This window comes from Lynx canadensis, chromosome X (assembly GCF_007474595.2).
Source record: "Lynx canadensis isolate LIC74 chromosome X, mLynCan4.pri.v2, whole genome shotgun sequence".
NCBI classification, from domain to species: domain Eukaryota; kingdom Metazoa; phylum Chordata; class Mammalia; order Carnivora; family Felidae; genus Lynx; species Lynx canadensis.
This window is the reverse complement of record NC_044321.2, coordinates 78,234,027-78,255,816: the sequence shown is the minus strand read 5'-3', so window position 1 is coordinate 78,255,816 and position 21,790 is coordinate 78,234,027. Positions and strand designations below refer to the sequence as shown.

Here is a 21,790-nt window from a genome sequence, read left to right as displayed (position 1 = left end):
GAAGCCATCTGGTCCTAGACTCTTATTTGTTGGGAGATTTTTGATGACTGATTCAGTTTCTTCACTGGTTATGGCTCTGTTCAAACTTTCTATTTCTTCCTTTTTGAGTGTTGGGAGTGTGTGGGTGTTTAGAAATTTGTCCATTTCTTCCAGGTTGTCCAGTTTTTTGGTATATAATTTTTCATAGTATTCCCTGATAATTGTTTGTATTTCTGAGGGATTGGTTATCATAATTCCATTTTCATTCATGATTTTATCCATTTGGGTTCTCCCTTTTCTTTTTGAGAAGCCTGTATAGAAGTTTATCAATTGTGTTTATTTTTTCAAAAAACCATCTGTTGGCTTCATTGATCTGCTCTACAATTTTTTTTAGATTCTATATTGTTTATTTCTGCTGTGATCTATATTATTTCTCTTCTTCTGCTGGGTCTGGGGTGTCTTTGCTCTTCTGCTTCTCTTTCATTTAGGTGTGCTGTTAGATTTTGTATTTGGGATTTTTCTTGTTTCTTGAGATAGGCCTGGATTGCAATGTATTTTCCTCTCAGGACTGCCTTCGCTGCATCCCAAAGCGTTTGGATTGTCGTCTTTTCATTTTCATTTGTTTCCATATATTTCTTAATTTCTTCTCTAATTGCCTAGTTGACCCACTCATTCTTTAGTAGGGTGTTCTTTAACCTCCATGCTTTTGGAGGTTTTCCAGACTTTTTCCTGTGGTTGATTTCAAGCTTCATAGCATTGTGGTCTGAAAGTATGCATGGTAGGATCTCAATTCTTATATACTTATGAAGGGCTGTTTTGTGACCCAGTATGTGATCTATCTTGGAGAATGTTCCTTGTGCACTTGAGAAGAAAGTACATTCTGTTGCTTTGGGATGCAGAGTTCTAAATATATCTGTCAAGTCCATCTGATCCAATGTATCATTCAGGGCCCCTGTTTCTTTTTTGATCCTGTGTCTACATGATCTATTCATTTCTGTAAGAGGAGTATTAAAATCCCCTGCAATTACCACATTCTTATCAGTAAGCGTGCTTATGTTTGTGAGTAATTGTTTTATATATTTGGCGTTCCCATATTCGGCGCATTGACATTTATAATTTTTAGCTTTTCTTGATGGATAGACCCTGTAATTATTATGTAATGCCCTTCTTCATCTCTTGTTACAGCCTTTAATTTAAAGTCTAGTTTGTCTGCTATAAATATGGCTATTCCAGCTTTCTTTTGACTTCTAGTACTATGATAGATAGTTCTCCATCCCCTCACTTTCAACCTGAAGGTGTCCTCAGGTCTAAAATGTGTCTCTTGTAGACAGCAAATAGATGGGTCTTTTTTTTTTTTTAACCATTCTGATACCCTATGTCTTTTGGTTGGCGCATTTAGTCTATTTACACTCAGTGTTATTATAGAAAGATATGGGTTTAGAGTCATTGTGATGTCTGTAGGTTTCATGCTTGTATTGATGTCTCTGGTACCTTGTCTCACAGGATCCCCCTTAGGATCTCTTGTAGGACTGGTTTAGTGGTGATGAATTCCTTCAGTTTTTGTTTGTTTGGGAAGACGTTTATCTCTCCTTCTATTCTAAATGACACACTTGCTGCATAAAGGATTCTCAGCTGCATTTTTTTCTGTTCATCACATTGAAGATACCCTGCCATTCCTTTCTTGCCTGCCAAGTTTCAGTAGATAAATCCATCACTAGTCTTATCGATCTCCCTTTATATGTTAGAGCATGTTTATCCCTAGCTGCTTTCAGAGTTTTCTGTTTATCCTTGTATTTTGCCAGTTTGACTATGATATGTCATGGAGAAGATCAATTCAAGTTACGTCTAAAGGGAGTTCTCTGTGCCTCTTGATCGCATCACTTAATTCTCTAATTCTCCCCTCATACTGCTGGATATTTTTTATCTCTTTTTTTCTCAGCTTCTTCTCTTTCCATAATTTTACCTTCTAATGCACCTATTCTCTCCTCTGCCTCTTCAATCCCTGCTGTAGTCGACTCCATTTTATTTTGCACCTCATTTATAGAATTTTTTAGCTTCTCATGACTATTTTTTAGTCCTTTGATCTCTATAGCATAGATTCTCTGCTGTCCTCTATGCTTTTATCAAGCCCAGCAATTAATTTGATGACTATTATTCTAAATTCCTGCTCCATTATATTGCTTATATCGTTTTTGATCAATTTGTTAGCTGTCGCTATTTCCTGGATTTTCTTTTTAGGAGAATTCTTCCATTTCATTATTTTGGGTATTCCCTGGGGTGGCTCCAAACTGCAGGACATTTCTCCTGTGCTTTCCGGAGAAACTTGTGTTGGTGTGCAGGGCCGCAGTCAGACCAGATGTCTGTTCCCACCCCATCGCTGGGGCCACAGTCAGACTGGTGTGTACCTTACCTTCCCCTCTGTCAGGGGCAGGACTCACTGTGGAGTGGTGTGTCCCCTGTCTGGGCTACTTGCACACTGCCAGGCTTGTGGTGCTTGTTCATTTTGATCTGTAAGGGCGTATTAACCGGGGTGGATCTGCAAGGTGCACATGGGCTGGAGGGGCAGGCTTAGCTTGCATTGCCGTGGTGGTCCTCTGCAGGATGGGCCCTGCAGCACTGGGAGGGAGGCATGCCCACCAGAGGGATGGATCCAGAGAAGCACAGCTTGGGAGTTTGCATGGTGCAAGCAAGTTAGGTGACAGGAACTGGTTCCCTTTGGAAATTGGGCTGGGGAATGGGAGAGGGAAATGGCGCTTGCCAGTGCCTTTGTTCCCCTGCTGTGCTGATCTCTGTCTTCCAGGGCTCAACAACTCTCCCTTCAGGCATCTTCTTATCCTCCGTGCTCTCTGAGAGCAGAACTATTGACTCTTAACATTCCAGATGTTAAGTCAAGCTGGCTGTCAAAACTCATGGAGTCCGGCCCCTCCGCTTTTGCAAGCCAGACTTTGGGAGCTCTGCCTTGCCTGATGGGCTGCCCCTCCACTGCCCTAGCTCCCTCCGGCCAGTTTGTGTAGCACACACCACCTCTCTACCCTTCCTACCCTCTTCTGTGGGCTTCTTTTCTACGCTTGGCTCTGGAGAGTCCATTGTGTTAGTCTTCTGGTGGTTTTCTGGGTTATTTAGGCAGATGTGGGTGGAATCTAGGTGATCAGCAGGATGAGGTAAGCCAGCAGGATGAGCCAGCAGGACGAGCATCCTCCTACTCCGCCATCTTCCCCAAGCTTTCTCCTAAATATATATTTCCTATATCACTCCTATAAAAAGACCACAGACATAATATTTAATTATAACTCAATGAAGACATCATATGTAGTAATGATCATATAAACAGTAACCATTTATTGAGCATTTGTGTGTACCTGGTATTTCATGTACAGTATCTCATTGAGTCTTGAAAATGGCCTTGTGATGAAGCTTTTAGCAAATGCCTTTTGCAGACAAAGAAATTGAGTCTCAAAGACATTAGAAATCAGGCCCAGGGTCCTATAGATAAAGTGGCAGAGTACGGATTGTTCTAATGACAGTGCTCTTTCCTCTACAGTCTGGCAATCTAACATGCCACAGGAATAGCGTTTTAAAGAGTGTAAACAGTGTTTGTCAACTGAGGGTGATTTAGCAATGTATGGAGACCATTTTGGTTGTAAATTTTGGGAGAGGCACTACTAGCATCTAATGGGTAGAAGACAGGGATGCTGCTAAACATCCTACAATGCGCTGGACAGCCATAGACAACAAAATATCAATAGTACCAAGGTTGAGAAACCTTGGTCTAAGGGGTGGTTAATTGCATTGTCCTTATATTCCTCTTCAACGTATGTCCTAAGCATGTTTTGGCAACATGTTTTGGCTGAAATGCACTCAATTCAGGATTGAAGTTTCTGGCTTAAAGTAGCAATTTTTTGTTGTGAATTAAGGAAATTTTCCTGTGCTCCAGATACCAGAGATGCAGGTCAAAAAATTAATATTTGTTATAAGAACATATGATTCAGACAGGTCATTTCCTTTCTTCTGAGATGCAGGAATTCATGTGGGCAGGACCATTTTTTTTTTTATAAAAGATAAAGTTTGAATCTGTTTAGGCTGTGGGATTAGTATTTACAGGAAGCCCCAACATCTGTGCCATAAAGCTAGAAATGGCTACACGTTGTAAAGCCTGTGTTTCCAGTTGGTCTTCTTGACCATAAAGGAAATATAAGATGATTGGTTTTTTAATAGAACTACATGCTGGTAGGTCCACAGGGCTGCATAGCTGCATGACATAATTTGGAGGAGCTAAGTGAGTTGGCCTATTTAATGATTTTAGTTTTAATACAGGTGATGCTCAGTGATCCTTTCTGAAAATAATTAGCAAAGAGGTCAATGCTTTACTCTCTCCTGCTCTTCATTTTCTTATAATTATGGCTTTCCAGTTATTGGCCTTTTGATCTTTACCCTTTCATATTCAGGGCAGCAAGCATTCTATATTTAGGTTGGTCATATGTTAAAAATCTGCTGTGATTCCTTTTGACCAATGTAGAGAATGACAATGTATCTATTGTGTCCATTGCATAGCTCTTCATAATATGTACTCAATGTTATTATCAAAGCCTCAGAGAGTCAGGCTGGTGGATGTTCAAGGTTGAGCACAGCAAACAAGTTTGCACTATCATCTCCACAGAGATGGTACACCACCTCCCTTTTCAGAGGTACAATAGGTCTGTTGGGACTTGTCCTAATTCAAAAGCATGACACTCTCCCTTGTCGAGACAACAACACATTTCCTTGAGTATGCCTTTGCTACTTCCTCATTGACTGGGGAATGGATTCACCATTTACTAGGTATTTCAGATGCATAATTTATGGCGCATGGTGTTGCACATCTTCAGATTCTGTCAGAACTTACAAAATATTAGAAATTGCAGGTGGAGGCCTCTATGGATATACATTATGTATTATTCTCTATGTTGGATAGTATGGATAGTATGTTTAGTGCATTGTATGGTGGATTGATTTAACAAATACAAGAAAAATTGGCCCATAAACTCTTCAGCTGAAAGTTTTCATATTCTTACCATAACTACACCCACAATATTATTAGAGCTCACTCTCTGGTTCTCTTTCATCTTACTGTGCATGCACCAAGGCTCTTCTCTTCTCAGCCCCTGCATCTCCTCTTTGCGTTTGAATTTGTCTGTCTGACTTTCTCTGTTAAAACTCACCTGAGTTCTCTGATCCTGATTTCTATTTTAATTGCACTATCTCAATTTCTGCCACTTTCATTTTACAGTTGATTAGTAGACATCTTTGGAGAAGCAGCATACATAGTGGTTAAGGGTCCAGGCTCTGGAGCTAGACTGCCTGTCCTGGGTTTGGTCTTACTAAATTTTCATCAGTTGTATGCAAGTTACTTAACTTCCACGTGCTTCTGATCTTTCATCTGTAAATGGGAATATTAATGATACCTTTCTCTCATATAGTTGTAATGATTAAAAAAGTTAATTCACGTCAAGCATTTAGAATAGTGCTTTATGTATAGTAATCGCTCAGTAAACATTAGTTATTATTTTACTTTGATTCTATAAGAAGAGAGAAAATCTTTTGAAATGGTGATATTCTTTGCAAGTGGTGGTTTCAGATTTGTACCTTCTTCCACCTTGCCTGTAGTAGTAATACATTGAAGATAAGTGAATGAAAGTATTAGCTGCATCAGCCTCCAATAGTGGGAACCTCTCTTCAGTGTTAAACAGAAATTATCTTTAAACAGAAAATTCCTCTTTCTACTCTTTTGAACAATCCAGTCACTGTTGGCCTCACCACAGAGCTGATATCATCTTGCCTCTGAAAGATTTTACAAAACAGATTTATCACAGTTGTAAATTATCATTCTTTCTTCAACCCAGCAGCTCCACCTTCAAGGACTTAGAGGGCAACAGTCTGAAGGATAGTGGTCATGAAGAGAGTGACCAGACTGACAGTGAACATGATGTCCAGCGGAGCCTATACTGTGATACTGCTGTCAATGATGTGCTGAACACCAGTGTGACGTCCATGGGATCTCAGATGCCTGACCATGGTAAGGGTTGGTTGGATGTAATTTGCAGCCACAGATCCCAAAGAACCCAGCATGTTTGTAGGTACATTGTTCTACTTTACTGTAATGAGTGTGTTGTCAAGGTGTATACTGTGCTCATGCCTGAGTATCATCTATATAGTTTTGAGGTGTCCTAACACCTAACCAGTCTACTTCACCCTCATAGCTGACTACATGTACATATTGTATACATTCTCTTCAATAATAAATGCACTGAGCACATAGAAAGTGAGCAGATGCCTTCTCACCAGGAAAAATGCCTCTTTTTGCTTTAGTACATGAACTTTAATTGATCAGTTGAGTCGCACAGAACATAGCACTAATGAGACCAAAGTGGTGGGTTTTATTTCCATATCAGGCTGGTTAAATTTACCCAGAGAGAGACTCTGTTCTCTGACCACAGATTGCATACCCTTTACCGAGGATAGAAAGTACCAAACTTCCCATTTTGCCTGTGGGGCTGCAATGCCAAATCCCTCTAGCTACCACACAAATATATGTCATTGATCACAGGACAGACCAGGGTAAGAAAGTATGGCTGACTCAAAGTAGCATTCTGTGCATGTGAGAAACACCTCAAAGCAAATGTCAGGAATGGTATTCTCACGTATGAAGAAGAGTCTATTTTCGTGAATTCAGCCACACATGGTTTAGCAAGAGGAGCTATTTAAAACTGTACTAGGCAGAAACCGGGGTATAAAAACATTAGCAGAGTTCAGCTAAGGCAGAATGTTCAGATGGGCTTGGGCACAAATGTCATTTTAAATGTTTTCCTGATGCAAACATGCTAGGCAAACAGCCTGTCTTTTTCAATTAAGAACTATGAATTCATCTTGGTGTTGAGGCTCAGTGAAGCTTCAGAATGCTTGGCTGTGTCTTGGGAAAAGCTAGACACAAGCTCAGCTGGAAGCCCCACTGCTAAAAGACTTAAAGATGAGGAAACAAAATATGGTGATTATGTGCTGGTCTTCAGCTATTTCATTTCACTGTAAACATCATTAAATGCTTTTGTTTTGGTCTTATAAATGAATCCAAAGGAAAAAAATTGCACAATTCACAAAATAAAATGTTTTTCATAGAAAAAAAAGTTAGTCACTGTAGAGTCTATTAAATTGTCTAATCCATCCCCTCCCCAGCAGACTCAAGTGTCAAAGTCTATAATATATAGAGCTCACTACTGATTGTGCATTGGTGTCTTCCCTAATTGGTGAGTGGTGACATCCACAGAAATAATATAGTTTCTGGGCAACCTTACTAAGATTAAAGATGAAAAAATTAAACATTTATATAACTGAAACAGAGTCTGTTTAATTCTCAGAGGATTAGTAGTGTGTTACAGCATACAGACTGGTATGTATCAGTTACTAGTCTTGTGTCTCAAAAAAGTGCTTTTTCATTTATGTCACAAAGGCTTTTAGTTGGATGCTTTTTAAAGATGAAGTGAATGCAGAACAGGAAATAGCCATAATTAATTTTCAGTTTATCCCTGGCCAGAACAACATCTGTTTTAATTTTTTTGTCGCATTTTTCTAGAAAAACAGTATCAGTGGACTATTTTAGTTTTTCTGAGGGAGTGTTTCTTACAAATGGGATGTATTGTATATATATGGTGTGCAAATTGTATAATAATGAGAGTATTCTAAAGCAAATGTGTGACATTATTCCAAGACTCTTCTGCATATAAGATGATCACACACTCATGCGTGTGCACACAGACACTTTCTGCTATTCTATTTTAGCAATACCTTCAGGCATTTTTTTCCCCTCAATATTCAATTTGCATGTATATATCTTAATTTTTTTCCATCATTCCAGCAGTGTCTAGAGTTTGTTTTTTTTCAATTTGGTTGAGTCATTACACTTTAGGTACAGAGGGAATTCCAGTCTTGCTTACATCTCAGGTTCTAACTTGTGATATCCCAGTACTTCTGAGCTTTCCATAATAATACTTAATTGTTATATCTTAAATCAACTCTAGGCTAGCCACATAAATTGTGTCACCTCAGTTATTGCTACCTCAAGCAACAGCAACAATTTCAACAATTAACATTTTATAGCATTTTATTATCTCAATCCTGGATTCACATGTTTCTCATTTTATCCTGAGGTACAGTAGTTGAAAGACAATCACTGGGGTGCCTGTGTGGCTCAGTCGGTTAAGCGTCCGACTTCGGCTCAGGTCGTGATCTCGCAGTCAGTGAGTTCGAGCCCTGCGTCAGGCTCTGTGCTCACAGCTCAGAGCCTGGAGCCTGTTTCAGATTCTGTGTCTCCCTCTCTCTGACCCTCCCCGTTCATGCTCTGTCTCTCTCTGTCTCAAAAATAAATAAAGGTTAAAAAAATTAAAAAAAAAAAAAGAAAGACAATCACTGAGCAAATTTACCATGTATGCCTGATCTTGTGACTATTCTAACTAGAATAGTTCTAGGTATATTAATTCCAGGGCAATATGTTATTGTCACTTCTGAGGACTACTGATTTAGAAAGGTCATGAGGGAAAATGAAATTTTCTCTAAACTCTGACCTATACTGAAAGTCTCAAAGATTCCTTGAGGGAAAAAAAATATTCCCAGATCTCTTTGGTTCATTAATACTGTGATAAGCATCTCAAACCCATGTGCCCTGAAATCCAAAGCTGAACTATTCTTAAGGTTTGAGTAGATGTCTCTGGAGAATAAGGGTTATAATAACCTTGTCCAACTAACTCTAATCCTGATAATATTTCTTCTGGTCCTGTTAGAACCACTCCAAAGTTGGGCCAAATACACCCAATAGAGTGTACCTTATACCTTTGTTTTGGCTTACCTTGGATTTCATGATTGTAGTTTTCTGTGTTTTCTAACTTTTATATTAGTACAGCATCTTTCTTTAATTTTTTTTATTTAAAATTAGTTAAGATACAATGCAATATTGGTTTCAGGAGTAGAATTTAGTGAGCATTTTTCTTTGCGTATATGTGGACACATGATTTATGGGGACTTTCAGGATTTTTAAAATAAAGATACATTTTTAAGGTTATTTATTTATTTTGAGAGAGAGAGGCAGCGTGAGTGGGGAAAAGGCCCAGAGAGAGGCAGAGAATCCCAAGCGATTCAAGACAGCCCCAAGTGGGGCTTGAACCCACAAACTGTGAGATCATGACCTGAGCTGAAATCAAGACTCGAATGCTTAACCTACTGAGCCACCCAGGTGCCCCTAAAATAAAGATAATTTTATGCATCTGTTAACTTTTTCCTTGAGAAGGAATGGGTTGTTCAGTGAGCTATTGTGTTGCCAGAATTTGAGGAAAAGGTAAAAATTGTATTTGTTCTCCATATTTCCAGACATCTGGGCCATGTGCTTCTTCACACTGCCAAAAGCCTCTTTGGGTTTTGTTCTTTTAACTGCTATAGCAAAAGAATGCTCAGTGTGAATGTCAAAGGTGCTTCATGATTTTAAGAAGAAAGGCCCAAATCCCTTAATTTTCAGCAACCCATCTTTGAGGCCATTCCTAGGGATGGGAACCCAGAATCACTGTATTCAACCAAGGAAAGAATTTATGGAAGACTTTTGCACCCAAAGGGCAAAGCCCAGAGTTTAGCCACTTGCATTTGTATTATATTTTGATTGCCCCAACCTGGTACATCCATGAGCTGGGTCAGGGTGGGGATAAGAAGAAATGATAGGAATTACTACTTTCTGGATTATTATCAAGCCTGGTATCACTCTCAACATGCCTAAGACCAGGTCAGTTTGTTGATGAACTGGCTGAGCTGAATTTCCTTGTTGCCAGGTGACTGAATTACAAATTCATTTATCATCTGAGTGCCCTTGAATTAATATGTCTCAGCTTGTCCCCAGTAATGCAGCTCTCAGTATCATGGATTACCAGAAAAGAAGGTGATGGAGACTTCTTTATCCTGTACTTTCTACTCACATATAGCACTTTTTGGAATGCTATCTCTCTATACCTCTCTAAGTGCCTTGAGAACAATTAAGTGTTGTCACTCAGATATTTTACTACCTGATTTAGTTCTTGAGGTGATTTGGTGCTGAGCTTGGGGGTCACACTCAAATATTTTAACCAATGCCTTTTCTTTCTGAATTTGAGTTATTTGGTAAAATTAACTTCTGGCAGGGCCAAGAATTTTGCCTTATGGAAAATTGCTGCAGAGAATCTCTAAGAAGAGTAATTGACCAGAAGAGAGGTCAGAGGTGCTAAAGGTTCATGGGTTTGTTGCACAATTAGGGCTATCACTGGGTTTGAATCTCTTCCTCTCAAAGTTATTTCTGGATTGAGTAGTGCTGGGGTTACTAGGATTCTGTCTCTTCCATGCTTCTTTGCATGGCTGTTTGTGATGACTTGGATATACCATTATGCTTACTTAAATATGTAGTCCTGATATGAAATTGAGGTTTATGGGAATCATGTCCTAGAACTATACATACTAGTCCCAAGCTCAACTAATTTGTTTCAAATCATACTCAATCTCTCTTACTTTATTATTTTAATTACTGATTATAAATTCACCAACTGAAAAGATGACTCTAATTGCTCTAATGTGCACTTAACTTAGAGTTCACTACAACACTAATATTCCCTCCCCTGCTAATTGATACCGAATGGAAGCAATGTACAGTAACTCACAATAACATCTATCTGCTTTTATATCCAAATGCATCCAAATGCAATATAATGATTGCTTTATTTTTGAAAGTGTAAATCTTTCCGAATTTTACTAAACTTGTTTATTTGGTAGCTCATCACCTGAGTATCATTTAATATATTTGTTGTGTAAAACATGGATTTGAAGAACTTGATCTGTGCCCAATGCAACTGCTATTATAAATTAGCCATGAAAATATTCTGTAGGCTTCATACTATGCATATTCTAGTTTCAATCACAGGTGTATTAAGATGTTTATACTTCCAACACTCTACCAGCAATTTGTAATTTTATTTCCTTTAGTTATTCTAATGAAATTATGATTTAGTGAGTGAATATCCCTTCCTTATCCTCTTACCTATCCCCCTGACTCATCTCTCACCTCACTAGATTTCCAAACACTCATTTCAATTAATCTCTTGGTAAAATAAGGAGTTATCAATGGAGAATATTTTGTGACATTGCAAAGTAGTGTGCTTCTGGGCTCCAGAAATGGTAGCATGGACCAGATGTTCATAGAGTAATTGAAAATTACATTTTATCAGAATAGCATTTACTGTTAGAAAGTTTTATATTTACTTCAACAAAGAGGTTGAATAGATCCCCCTGGACCTGAATTAGCATCTTTGAGGCTAGATATACTGTTTTGCAATTCATGTGATTATTTCTCCCCCAGTTTTCCTCATATAGAATCTTTTAAAAATGTCTTCAGCCTCATGCATGTATATACCAGGTGAAATGTTTAATAACTTGAAAAATGGAATGTGTGTATATATATATACATATATAGTGAATGTATATATACATACATATATACATATATAGTGAATGTATACACACACACACACACACACACACACACACATAGTGAATCTGTATATGTGACTTTCAGCTGTTTTCATCTTGTCCCAGGTATACAGTAGTCTAATTCCAGGTAGGAACAATGCATGCATAGCTATTTATCATTTATCCATGCATTCAACAGTATTTTTCAGTGCCCACTGTGTGCCTGGCTCTGGGAATCGAATGTGTCAATTACTGCTGTTATTAACTGTGAAAGTTCTCATCTTTTTAGCTTTGCTGATCTGGGGTTTACTGAAGTGACCAATGTCAGCTCAATGATGAGTAACTTCCTGATTTTAGAAATCATCATATGAATAGAGCCAGGTACCATTAAAAACCTTATTACTATTGTGTCAACAAAGAAGAAGAACCAATAAAAGGAGATTATTGCAAATGAGGTCTTATTTTTAATAAGAATATCATGAAAGAGTCTTATTTGGTGTCCTAACTTGAACAATGTCACAACGGTAAACATTTTCTTTTTAAATATATCTGCTCTGAGGCTGAACTTCTTGCTCACTTGTAGCTAATGTCATTATAAGATGGTAGGTCTAATGTCTGACATGCCCAGTTACCTGCTGGTTTAAATTTTATTTAATGTTTATTTATTTTTGAGAGACAGAGTGCTAGTGGGAGAGAGGCAGAGAGAGAGGGAGACACAGAATCAGAAGCAGGCTCCAGGCTCTGAACCATCAGCACAGAGCCCAATGCAGGGCTCGAACTCACAAACTGTGAGATCATGACCTGAGCCCAAGTTGGACGCTCAACCGACTGAGCCACCCAGGCCCCCAACCTTGTTGGTTTAGAGGCACTCAGTGGTATTCAATGCTCAGTCTCCCTTTTCCTCTGATGTCCAGCAATTTTTATACATTTTCAGTCTCAGCACTGCCTGGGCAGGTAGGAATCGAAGGACAGGTGATTGCTTTTGTTATTTCAACTACATTGCTGCACCAGATAATTGGACTCCTTTCAAAGCATTATTTGCATTTTATTGGCAAGACAGTCACTGGAATAAAAAGTTGTCCCTAACTAATGGAAACATTCATGCTGTTAGCCGTTGTTTGTTAGCATTATTTTGGCATGGAACTTTTGGTCAGAGATTTCTTTTAGGCCAGTTCTCTTCATCTGCTTTGAAATAGAAACACTATGCTCCCTCTTTTTCAATAAATTTTTTTTCCTGATCCTCTTGGAACTTTTAGTTGTCTCATATTCAATGTCTACTTTAAAATTTATTATTATTAATAATTACCTGTGGAGAGAGATTCATTATTCATCAAGAGAATAAATGCCAGGGGCTTTCTTGACTGGTTACTGCTAAGGATTTCTATATTTCTAAGCACTTGGAAAGCATTGAAGGATGGAAATTATATAAAGGAAGCACACTGAACAATTAAGAATTTCATTCTCTAGGAGTTCATGGCCCAAAAGCACAAATAGTCCAGTATGGAATAGACCAAGTAGGATCAGTGAATAAATTAAGAATACTTGAGCTACAAAGCAAAATACATTTCAAAGGACACTTTGGTGTAATGGGATCCCTTTGGAGGAATACTGGAAGCCAGGCCCTGGTATAGTATGCTAGATAAAAATATGCTCTATTTGAGTGACTTGCCAGGTGAATGTTTTCTAATTGCTTTGTTTTTTTTTTCAAGTTTTTATTTAAATTCTAGCTAGTTAACATATATGATAAAATTGGTTTCCGGTGTAGAATTTAGTGATTCATCACTTACATATAACACCCAGTGCTCATCACAATAAGTGCACTCCTTAATACCCATCATCTATTTGACCCACCTCCACCCACATTCCTCCATCAACCCTCAGTTTGTTCTCTATAGTTAAGAGTCTCTTATGGTTTGCTTCTCCCTCTCTCTCTTTTTTCCCTTCTCATACGTTCATCTGTTTTGTTTCTTAAATGCCACATATGAGTGAAATCATATTTTGCTTAGCATAATACACTCTAGCTCCATCCACATCGTTGCAAATGGCACAATTTCATTCTTTTTGATGGCTGAATAATACTCCTGTGTGTGTGTGTGTGTGTGTGTGTGTATACAGCACATATTCTGTTTTTAAATGTTTCCTTATTTTTGAGAGAGGGGAGAGAGAGAGAGAGAGAGAGAGAGAGAAAGAGATAGCAAGCAGGGAAGGGACAAAGAGGGAGGGAGACATAGGATCCGAAGCAGGCTCTGCACTGACAGCAGAGAGCCCTATGTGGGGCTGGAACTCACTAACTGTGAGACCATGACCTGAGCCAAAGTTGGACGCTTAACTGACTGAGCCACTTAGGTGTCCAAATACCATACATTCTTTATCTATTCATCAGTCGATGGACATTTGGGCTCCTTATATAGTTTGGCTATTGTTGATAATGCTGCTATAAACATTGGGTTGCATGTGCTCCTTCAAATATGTATTTTTATATCCTTTGGGTAAATACCTAGTAGTGCAATTGCTGGGTCATAGGGTAGTTCTATTTTTAGCTTTTTGAGGAACCTCCATACTGTTTTCCAGAGTGGCTGCACCAGTTTGCATTCCCACCAACAGTGTAAGAGGGTTCCCCTTTCTCCATATCCTCAGGAACATCTGTTGTTTCCCGAGTTGTTAATTTTAGCCATTCTGACAGGTGTGAGGTGATGTCTCATTGCAGTTTTGATTTATATTTCCCTGATGATGAGTGATGTTGAGCATCTTTTCATGTGTCTGTTGTCCATCTGAATGTCTTCTTTGGGAAAATGTCTATTCATGTCTTCTACCCATTTCTTAACTGGGTTGTTTGGTTTTTGGGTGTTGACTTTATTAAGTTCTTTATGTAGTTTGGATACTAACCCTTAATCAGATATTTAATTTGCAAATATCTTCTCCAATTGCTTTATGATAAGACAATAGTTACATAGGCCATGATAAGTAGGCATACTGCTAATAGGGTAAGAGATGAGAAACAAATCAAGTTGTTTTATCAGACTAGATCATATGGGTTGCTTCGCATACTCAAAAAAGTCCATTGAACTGTCAAAACCATTATTTTCTTTGGGTCTTCCTATCTATTTAACATCATTTCTGTCCTGTCATAAGATGGCTAAGAATCATAAACTCCATCAGGATGGGAAAATATAAATCTAAACTTGTCATTTAAATATTTATGAAGATTTTTTTTCTGTTCATTTTTCCTTAACCCCTTTATTATGAAATAAATATTGAGAATCAAGTCAAGTCATAATTTAAAAAGCAATTTCAAGAATACTAAAATCATGTGTTATTTCTTTACTTTTTGGGAAAAATACTTGTGAGATGTGTTTCCTCTCTTATCATAGATGCTTTTGATCATCCAGAGTTTTATGTCTTAGTCTCAGGTATTTTTGGTCTCAGTCTTTACTAGATGGGTGATTGCCTGTTTACTTTGGGCCAAGAAAAGGTCATTTGACATATCTACTTGCATTTTTTTTTTTTTTGACAAGCAAGTCTTTTCAGTTTCTTTTCCTACATGGCTTATCCCCAATAAATTTCCAAGTGTGGAAAAATCACCAAGCTCTAGACTGGAAAATGTTTGAGCTGGGCCTTAGGGCCATCAGAAAAGTTGTTTTTTAGATATTTACACACAGCTCAGGGAGGGTATACAGAGAAGATATTTTTGCAACTGGGCAGAATGGAGTCCCATTAACCAATTTTTTCTGCCATGTAGAGAGAATACAAAGCAGTTCCCCATAACTTGGGTGAAAGAGATTATCAGTGAGATACCAGTATCTAGAATTGTTTTGGAGCAAATCCTTTGGGGCTGGAAATTTGTGTGCAGATGACAAAGTCAGAAGGGTATTGTGGGATTTTAGGTTTTATGGTGAACCCTGAACATCACTCAAAAATGTGCAGATCTAAGATCTACTTCGTAGATGGAGGAATTTGTGAGATGGTATGTGACAGAGGTAATTTTTTTTATTATGAAATTTATTGTCAAATTGGTTTCCACACAACACCCGGTGCTCATCCCAACAGGTGCCTTCCTCAATACCCATCACCACCTTCCCCTCCCTCCCACCCCCCGTAAACCCTCAGTTTGTTCTCAGTTTTTAGGAGTCTCTTATGGAATCTGTCCTTCTTGTGGCAGAGGTAATTTGAAAGGCACTAAATCCAGAAGTGGGCAAAGGAGTTTATTTGAAAACAAACTCTTTGTGGCTGAACTCATTCAAAGTTTTGTCTTTTTGAGGTGGCCTCATGAGAGGCATTTTGTTTTTTGAGGGTTCCTGGTAATGGGAAATAATAGTTCTTCTCCATTATTCTTTATAATAGTATAGACAACAAAGTTGCAAGCTGTTAAATCTGAGGTAATAGACGATGCCATTTTATCATAAGTTCTTTTAAAATTTAGTAACATCCATTTCAATGGTAAATGAGACACTTTAGGTTCTTGTCTTTGTCTAACAGAAATATTTTCAATTTGGTGGAAATTAGAACCTTAAAACGTTATTTATCTTCTCCTATCCCAGTTAGCTAAGCCTTAGGTTCTTTCTAATTTGTGGTCCAGTACCTAGACTCCCAAGTCATGCAGGATTGCCACTGTACCTTGCTTTAAATAAAAGCATAACTTATTACATTGCCATTTTATTTTTTTTTATTTTTTAATTTTTTTTGTGTGTGTCTTGTTGGTTTTATTTTTATTTTTTTTTTATGAAATTTATTGACAAATTGGTTTCCATACAACACCCAGTGCTCATCCCAAAAGGTGCCCTCCTCAATACCCATCACCCACCCTCCCTTCCCTCCCACCCCCCATCAACCCTCAGTTTGTTCTCAGTTTTTAACAGTCTCTTATGCTTTGGCTCTCTCCCACTCTAACCTCTTTTTTTTTTTTTCCTTCCCCTCCCCCATGGGTTCCTGTTAAGTTTCTCAGGATCCACATAAGAGTGAAACCATATGGTATCTGTCTTTCTCTGTATGGCTTATTTCACTTAGCATTACACTCTCCAGTTCCATCCACGTTGCTACAAAGGGCCATATTTCATTTTTTCTCATTGCCACATAGTATTCCATTGTGTATATATACCACAATTTCTTTATCCATTCATCAGTTGATGGACATTTAGGCTCTTTCCATAATTTGGCTATTGTTGAGAGTGCTGCTATGAACATTGGGGTACAAGTGCCCCTATGCATCAGTACTCCTGTATCCCTTGGGTAAATTCCTAGCAGTGCTATTGCTGGGTCATAGGGTAGGTCTATTTTTAATTTTCTGAGGAACCTCCACACTGCTTTCCAGAGCGGCTGCACCAATTTGCATTCCCACCAACAGTGCAAGAGGGTTCCCGTTTCTCCACATCCTCCCCAGAATCTATAGTCTCCTGATTTGTTCATTTTGGCCACTCTGACTGGCGTGAGGTGATACCTGAGTGTGGTTTTGATTTGTATTTCCCTGATAAGGAGCGACGCTGAACATCTTTTCATGTGCCTGTTGGCCATCTGGATGTCTTCTTTAGAGAAGTGTCTATTCATGTTTTCTGCCCATTTCTTCACTGGGTTATTTGTTTTTCGGGTGTGGAGTTTGGTGAGCTCTTTCTAGATTTTAGATACTAGCCCTTTGTCCGATATGTCATTTGCAAATATCTTTTCCCATTCCGTTGGTTGCCTTTTAGTTTTGTTGGTTGTTTCCTTTGCTGTGCAGAAGCTTTTGATCTTCATAAGGTCCCAGTAATTCACTTTTGCTTTTAATTCCCTTGCTTTTGGGGATGTGTCAAGTAAGAGATTGCTACGGCTGAGGTCAGAGAGGTCTTTTCCTGCTTTCTCCTCTAAGGTTTTGATGGTTTCCTGTCTCACATTCAGGTCCTTTATCCATTTTGAGTTATTTTTGTGAATGGTGTGAGAAAGTGGTCTAGTTTCAACCTTCTGCATGTTGCTGTCCAGTTCTCCCAGCACCATTTGTTAAAGAGGCTGTCTTTTTTCCATTGGATGTTCTTTCCTGCTTTGTCAAAGATGAGTTGGCCATACGTTTGTGGGTCTAGTTCTGGGGTTTCTATTCTATTCCATTGGTCTGTGTGTCTGTTTTTGTGCCAATACCATGCTGTCTTGATGATGACAGCTTTGTAGTAGAGGCTAAAGTCTGGGATTGTGATGCCTCCTGCTTTGGTCTTCTTCTTCAAAATTCCTTTGGCTATTCGGGGCCTTTTGTGGTTCCATATGAATTTTAGGATTGCTTGTTCTAATTTCGAGAAGAATGCTGGTGCAATTTTGATTGGGATTGCATTGAATGTGTAGATAGCTTTGGGTAGTATTGACATTTTGACAATATTTATTTTTCCAATCCATGAGCAGGGAATGTCTTTCCATTTCTTTAAGTCTTCTTCAATTACCTTCATAAGCTTTCTATAGTTTTCAGCATACAGATCCTTTACATCTTTGGTTAGATTTATTCCTAGGTATTTTATGCTTCTTGGTGCAATTGTGAATGGGATCAGTTTCTTTATTTGTCTTTCTGTTGCTTCATTGTTAGTGTATAAGAATGCAACTGATTTCTGGACATTGATTTTGTATCCTGCAACTTTGCTGAATTCATGTATCAGTTCTAGCAGACTTTTGGTGGAGTCTATCGGATTTTCCATGTGTAATATCATGTCATCTGCAAAAAGCAAAAGCTTGACTTCATATTTGCCAATTTTGATGCCTTTGATTTCCTTTTGTTGTCTGATTGCTGATGCTAGAACTTCCAGCACTATGTTAAACAACAGCGGTGAGAGTGGGCATCCCTGTCGTGTTCCTGATCTCAGGGAAAAAGCTCTCAGTTTTTCCCCGTTGAGGATGATGTTAGCTGTGGGCTTTTCATAAATGGCTTTTATGATCTTTAAGTATGTTCCTTCTATCCCGACTTTCTCAAGGGTTTTTATTAAGAAAGGGTGCTGGGGGCGCCTGGGTGGCGCAGTCGGTTAAGCGTCCGACTTCAGCCAGGTCACGATCTCGCGGTCCGTGAGTTCGAGCCCCGCGTCAGGCTCTGGGCTGATGGCTCGGAGCCTGGAGCCTGTTTCCGATTCTGTGTCTCCCTCTCTCTGCCCCTCCCCTGTTCATGCTCTGTCTCTCTCTGTCCCAAAAAAAAAATAAATAAACGTTGAAAAAAAATTTATAAAAAAGAAAGGGTGCTGGATTTTGTCAAAGGCCTTTTCTTCATCGATTGACAGGATCATATGGTTCTTCTCTTTTTTTTTGTTAATGTGATGTATCACGTTGATTGATTTGCGAATGTTGAACCAGCCCTGCATCCCAGGAATGAATCCCACTTGATCATGGTGAATAATTCTTTTTATATGCTGTTGAATTCGATTTGCTAGTATCTTATTGAGAATTTTTGCATCCATATTCATCAGGGATATTGGCCTGTAGTTCTCTTTTTTTACTGGGTCTCTGTCTGGTTTAGGAATCAAAGTAATACTGGCTTCATAGAATGAGTCTGGAAGTTTTCCTTCCCTTTCTATTTCTTGGAATAGCTTGAGAAGGATAGGTATTATCTCTGCTTAAATGTCTGGTAGAACTCCCCTGGGAAGCCATCTGGTCCTGGACTCTTATTTGTTGGGAGATTTTTGATAACCGATTCAATTTCTTCGCTGGTTATGGGTCTGTTCAAGCTTTCTATTTCCTCCTGATTGAGTTTTGGAAGAGTGTGGGTGTTCAGGAATGTGTCCATTTCTTCCAGGTTGTCCAATTTGTTGGCATATAATTTTTCATAGTATTCCCTGATAATTGTTTGTATCTCTGAGGGATTGGTTGTAATAATTCCATTTTCATTCATGATTTTATCTATTTGGGTCATCTCCCTTTTCTTTTTGAGAAGCCTGGCTAGAGGTTTGTCAATTTTGTTTATTTCTTCAAAAAACCAACTCTTGGTTTCGTTGATCTGCTCTACAGTTTTTTTAGATTCTATATTGTTTATTTCTGCTCTGATCTTTATTATTTCTCTTCTTCTGCTGGGTTTAGGCTGCCTTTGCTGTTCTGCTTCTATTTCCTTTACGTGTGCTGTTAGATTTTGTATTTGGGATTTTTCTTGTTTCTTGAGATAGGCCTGGATTGCCATGTATTTTCCTCTCAGGACTGCCTTCGCTGCATCCCAAAGCGTTTGGATTGTTGTATTTTCATTTTCGTTTGTTTCCATATATTTTTTGATTTCTTCTCTAATTGCCTGGTTGACCCACTCATTCGTTAGTAGGGTGTTCTTTAACCTCCACGCTTTTGGAGGTTTTCCAGACTTTTTCCTGTGGTTGATTTCAAGCTTCATAGCATTGTGGTCTGAAAGTATGCATGGTATAATTTCAATTCTTGTAAACTTATGAAGGGCTGTTTTGTGACCCAGTATATGATCTATCTTGGAGAATGTTCCATGTGCACTCGAGAAGAAAGTATATTCTGTTGCTTTGGGATGCAGAGTTCTAAAAATATCTGTCAAGTCCATCTGATCCAATGTCTCATTCAGGGCCCTTGTTTCTTTATTGACTGTGTGTCTAGATGATCTATCCATTTCTGTAAGTGGGGTGTTAAAGTCCCCTGCAATTACCACATTCTTATCAATAAGGTTGCTTCTGTTTATGAGTAATTGTTTTATATACTTGGGGGCTCCGGTATTCGGCGCATAGACATTTATAATTGTTAGCTCTTCCTGATGGATAGACCCTGTAACTATTATATAATGTCCTTCTTCATCTCTTGTTACAGCCTTTAATTTAAAGTCTAGTTTGTCTGATATAAGTATGGCTACTCCAGCTTTCTTTTGGCTTCCAGTAGCATGATAAATAGTTCTCCATCCCCTCACTCTCAATCTAAAGGTGTCCTCAGGTCTAAAATGAGTCTCTTGTAGACAGCAAATAGATGGGTCTTGTTTTTTTATCCATTCTGATACCCTATGTCTTTTGGTTGGCGCATTTAATCCGTTTACATTCAGTGTTATTATAGAAAGATACGGGTTTAGAGTCATTGTGATGTCTGTATGTTTTATGCTTGTAGTGATATCTCTGGTACTTTGTCTCACAGGGTCCCCCTTAGGATCTCTTGTAGGGCTGGTTTAGTGGTGACAAATTCCTTCAGTTTTTGTTTGTTTGGGAAGACCTTTATCTCTCCTTCTATTCTAAATGACAGACTTGCTGGATAAAGGATTCTCGGCTGCATATTTTTTCTGTCTAGCACACTGAAAATCTCGTGCCAATTCTTTCTGGCCTGCCAAGTTTCAAAAGAGAGATCAGTCACGAGTCTTATAGGTCTCCCTTTATATGTGAGGGCACGTTTACCCCTTGCTGCTTTCAGAATTTTCTCTTTATCCTTGTATTTTGCCAGTTTCACTAGGATATGTCGTGCAGAAGATCGATTCAAGTTACGTCTGAAGGGAGTTCTCTGTGCCTCTTGGATTTCAATGCCTTTTTCCTTCCCCAGTTCAGGGAAGTTCTCAGCTATTATTTCTTCAAGTACCCCTTCAGCACCTTTCCCTCTCTCTTCCTCCTCTGGAATACCAATTATGCGTATATTATTTCTTTTTAGTGTATCACTTAGTTCTCTAATTTTCCCCTCATACTCCTGGATTTTTTTATCTCTCTTTTTCTCAGCTTCCTCTTTTTCCATAACTTTATCTTCTAGTTCACCTATTCTCTCCTCTGCCTCTTCCATCCGAGCTGTGGTGGTTTGCATTTTGTTTTGCATTTCCTTTAAAGCGTTTTTCAGCTCCTCGTGACTATTCCTTAGTCCCTTGATCTCTGTAGCAAGAGATTCTCTGCTGTCCTGTATACTGTTTTCCAGCCCAGCGATTAATTTTATGACTATTATTCTAAATTCACTTTCTGTTATATTATTTAAATCCTTTTTGATCAGCTCATTAGCTGTTGTTATTTCCTGGAGATTCTTCTGAGGGGAATTCTTCCGCTTGGTCATTTTGGATAGTCCCTGGTGTGGTGAGGGCCTGCAGGGCACTTCCCCTGTGCTGTGGTGTATAACTGGAGTTGGTGGGCGGGGCCGCAGTCCGTCCTGATGTCTGCCCCCAGCCCACCGCTGGGGCCACAGTCAGACTGGTGTGTGCCTTCTCTTCCCCTCTCCTAGGGGCGGGATTCACTGTGGGGTGGCGTGGCCCGTCTGGGCTACTTGCACACTGCCAGGCTTGTGATGCTGGGGATCTGGCGTATTAGCTGGGGTGGGAAGGCAAGGTGCACGGCGGGAGGGGGGGCAGGCTTAGCTCGCTTCTCCTTAGGTGATCCACTTCAGGAGGGGCCCTGTGGCAGCCGGAGGGAGTCAGATCCGCTGCCGG

At 39.0% G+C, this 21,790-nt stretch overlaps 1 protein-coding gene across 1 annotated transcript in view; it reads left to right on the top strand.

Moving 5' to 3' along the window:
* Positions 1 to 21,790, top strand: part of PCDH19 (protocadherin 19) — a 149,546-nt gene that overhangs the window by 86,194 nt on the left and 41,562 nt on the right. The window contains exon 5 of the mRNA XM_030306242.1: positions 5,859 to 6,031. Within this exon, the coding sequence (XP_030162102.1) occupies positions 5,859 to 6,031 (173 nt within the window). The remainder of the gene's footprint in view (positions 1 to 5,858; positions 6,032 to 21,790) is intronic.